The following is a 3806-nucleotide window of genomic DNA, read 5'->3' on the forward strand; positions in this document are numbered from 1 at the left end:
AAGGAATAACCTTTGCTGCATTTACAAGTACGCCGCGTGGCATCTAAAAATACATACTTGATTGTAATATGTACTCATCTGACTCATAATCTGTCTGGATTTGTCAGTTTTACGCTGGAAAGTTCTGTAGAACCTTCACGAGATTTTGCGAGAGTTGAGTTGGAGAGAAGGCCATCATGGCGTCCTCTGTCCTGTGGAGGACGTTAGGTCGGACCAAACTTCTGCCTTCTCACTCCTTAGGACGCCCGGCAGGCCACACAGAATGGTACAGGAACTTCTGGGGGACGTCCAGAGTATTTGGTGGGTAGTTTCATCGTCTGGAGTCCTTTATTGCACGTACAGATGTTTTTTTTCTCTGTAGGAGGAGGGGCAAGATTTCACACTCTCTGTCCTTTCACATACATTCTTACATCATCCTAGAAGTTAAACATCAATCTAAGTAAGAAACATTAACCACGATCATTTTGTCGTCAAGGATTTAAACCAGTCATACTTTGTAAGCACTTTGTAACTCGCATTCTCTACTCCTGGATCTCAAAATGTACGTTGCTGTATGCTAGAAAAAAAAAGTTGAAAAAAAAAAAACTTGTTTCTATGTGTTTAATGTATAAGAATCATGCATCTACTGTAATCTGTGTTTAGGTGTGGCTCCCATAAAGCTGCACATGCCGGCCCTGTCTCCCACCATGGAGGATGGTACCATCATCTCATGGCTGAAACAAGAAGGTTTGTCACACATATGACATATAACGCTACATGTTATACATGTGGTTGAATATACATGTATATTTAATATTAGTACTGCTGCTTCAGCATGTCACAGCAGCCTCATAAATTAATAAATGATTGTTGGCCAAAGTCTGTCAGAAATTTAACTATCTTTTATTTTTTGGCACTGTGGTTCAACTTATTGAGTTATTCTACTATTTTATATTGTAAAATCCTGATATGATCATGTTTTATATGTTAAATTGCATCTGTTAACATATTGGGCTTCTTATGGATCCATGGCTTTATACATCATAGGAGACCCAGTGGCAGCTGGTGATGCGCTCTGTGAGATTGAGACAGACAAGGCAACTCTCACAATGGATGCTGATGATGATGGAGTTATGGCCAAAATATTGGTAAGTTTTGTCAAACAATCTCTGAATGTAGTTATTATGATAGGTGAGCAGTGCAGTGGTGAAGTGGGTTGTTTTTCTTGTTGCAGTCTCTTGTAAATTCTTTCTGTAGTAAATGCAGCTCACCATCTTTTTCATAACAGGAATTCATTGCAGACATGTTATGAGTACAGGCATGACAAGTAATCATGTAAGGCTAGTGTTAGGATGTGGACCAGGGATTGTAGTTTTTTTCTAGACTTTCCATACTTTCTGTTACCTGGCAATTGTCAAGGTACATGTATGTCTGACATTTTTAATTGATGTCTCTTGTCTCTTATAGGTACCAGGGAACACAAAGAATGTTCGCATCAATGCATTGATAGCCCTGATGGTGCCTGAAGGTGAAGACTACACTCAGGTGGACATCCCTACTGAGACAGGCACTCCCTCTGCTGCAGCGGACACCCCCGCTAAAGCCCCTGTACCTGCGGCCACAGAGGCAGCCTCATCATCAGAGTTCACATCCATGAGACATGTGGCAGGGGGCAAAGGGTAAGGGTTAGGGGTCATGAAGAATTATAATCAGTGGTGTAACTTGTATGACACTGTATGAAATTTTGGTTGTATGATGCTGCAGCTGTCCACTGTTTGTTTTGGAACTGGCAGAACTATGTGTACAAATGTAGGTAGGTGTATGAAGCACATATTTTATCTGAACATCCTTAGTATCTATTCTTTGCAACTTCTAACTCTCTTTGTCAGTTTTTAAAGTCTCCACAATACCCCACTGATGTGTACATGTTTTTTGTCCCTCCAGACATGTTGACCTGTCCCCTGCAGTGAGGTATTTGGTAGATTCCAACAGTCTGGACCCTGCAGCTATTGTACCTAGTGGGCCACATGGGAGACTACTGAAAGGGTGTGTGAACAGCTTATGAATTACAAGTCTATGCAGAGTCTCTTATATGTACTAGTATCAGACATAAGACAGAACATATGTGGATTAACAAAAGAATCATTTATAATACCAGCATGTGTGTGAAAATATTTGATCTGACTTTGTCTTAATATCTTGGAAGCCTTGAACAGGAAATTTGACAACATGGAGTGACCCTTAGTTGCTATAGAATCAACTTTTTTTTTTCACGAGATAGATAAACAGCAGCTAACTGTGTACATACAGTAATATATGACTTCATCAATGTTCCAGAATTACAAATGTATGTTACACTTGTAAACTATTTTTAAAGGACACTTGTAATTGTCTATGTAAGATACATATATTTTTCAATAACAATAAAATTCATAAGACTAATAGAGAAGCAATGATTAGATTTTCACATATTGTTCTCCAGGGATGTGCTGAAGTTCCTTGCTGGTGACCCTAATGCCAAGAGACAAGATTCAGTTCCTGCTGCCACGCCTTCTCCCCCCACCCCTGTGGCTGCTCCTCCCCCACCCCCTCCCCCAGTCACACACCCTGTAGTACCCCCTGCTGCAGCTGAGGAGGTAAGCACAAACAGATACATGAGGTGTAAAGTGACAATGAGCAAGTTGTGAAAGTTCACAGCAAACATGCATTAAATCTTACACCATTTGTTGCTCCTCCATAGGGTATCAGACTTAAACTTAAAGATGGTCAAGGACATTAGTTGTAGTGTAGTGGAGTGGAGTGTAGTGTATATGTATTTAGCCAGCAGTATCTTGATTTCACAATGTAGTTGGTCTGGTCTTAAGACCAAATCAAGAGATACTGTACCGTTTTCACATCCTTTGCAAGTGTCAGTCTTTAATACTTGAGTCAGTAAAATTGTTTTTCTTAATTGGAATGGCTTTTTGTTTTTCAGGATGAGTTTGTTGACATCCCACACACAAGTATGAGGAGGACAATAGCAAAAAGACTCACACAATCAAAGGTAGTGTCTGATATTCATACTTTTTAAACTAAAGTATGACTTATGCTCACTTGTTTCAGTGTATCCAAATGTAAAATCCCGTGCAAAGTTGGTCTTGAGTATGTGGTCCCAATAGTTGGAACATATAACTGAAATGCTGTTTTTTTTCAGACTACAGTACCACATGCCTACAGCAGTATAGACTGTGAGATGGACTCAGTACTGAGACTTAGGAAAAAGCTACAAGGTAAGTGTTAGAGATTGTGAGCAATAGCTTCCATGCAGTACTTAAGGAGATAAAGGTAAAAGCAAAGTAATTCAACAAGTTTCATATAACTTGCTAATAATGTAGTGTACAATATGTACATAGTCACTGGCATTGATTTGAAAAACTCTTGGGTTGTATTCAGCTAGGGCCACATTAAGGGCCACCTTTTACATTGATGCAAGTAACTCTAGTTTTCCCTCCTGTTCCAAGGTTCTGGTGTAAAGGTTTCTGTCAATGATTTCATTATCAAGGCTGTTGGGCAGGCACTGAAGGTGAGTTGTATTGGATGCAGTCTCTCTGTACAACTCATATCTCGTATCTTTGTTACTCTTCACATCACAGACCTTCTGAAATAGATTTGTGTTGTGTTGACATGATGATTTTACATGTAGTTATAGCTGTTTTGGGCTCCCTCTTACTAGGGAGTGAATGAGATGTACACACATGTACAACAGAACTACATTCTCTATACTATGTAAGTGAACAGCGCCCCCTAGGGACCAACTATCAATGTGCAGGAATATAATGGTGGGGATC

The 3806-nt window shown here is 39.8% G+C and overlaps 1 protein-coding gene across 2 annotated transcripts in view; it reads left to right on the forward strand.

Annotated features, from left to right (window-relative positions):
- The first annotated feature begins 10 nt into the window (after window positions 1-10).
- LOC109475465 (pyruvate dehydrogenase protein X component-like) overlaps window positions 11-3806 on the forward strand; it is an 8814-nt gene continuing 5018 nt past the window's right edge. The window contains exons 1-9 of one of the 2 annotated variants that reach the window (XM_019776084.1): window positions 11-300; window positions 643-726; window positions 1027-1127; window positions 1447-1658; window positions 1924-2025; window positions 2462-2615; window positions 2954-3022; window positions 3173-3248; window positions 3480-3541. In XM_019776084.1, the coding sequence (XP_019631643.1) occupies window positions 177-300; window positions 643-726; window positions 1027-1127; window positions 1447-1658; window positions 1924-2025; window positions 2462-2615; window positions 2954-3022; window positions 3173-3248; window positions 3480-3541 (984 nt within the window). In that variant the 5' untranslated portion in view covers window positions 11-176. The remainder of the gene's footprint in view (window positions 301-642; window positions 727-1026; window positions 1128-1446; window positions 1659-1923; window positions 2026-2461; window positions 2616-2953; window positions 3023-3172; window positions 3249-3479; window positions 3542-3806) is intronic. The other variant, XM_019776083.1, reaches the window with a different exon arrangement.

The sequence above is a fragment of the Branchiostoma belcheri genome, unplaced genomic scaffold (genome assembly GCF_001625305.1).
Source record: "Branchiostoma belcheri isolate BF01 breed outbred unplaced genomic scaffold, Haploidv18h27 scaffold34, whole genome shotgun sequence".
In the NCBI taxonomy this organism is placed as follows: domain Eukaryota; kingdom Metazoa; phylum Chordata; class Leptocardii; order Amphioxiformes; family Branchiostomatidae; genus Branchiostoma; species Branchiostoma belcheri.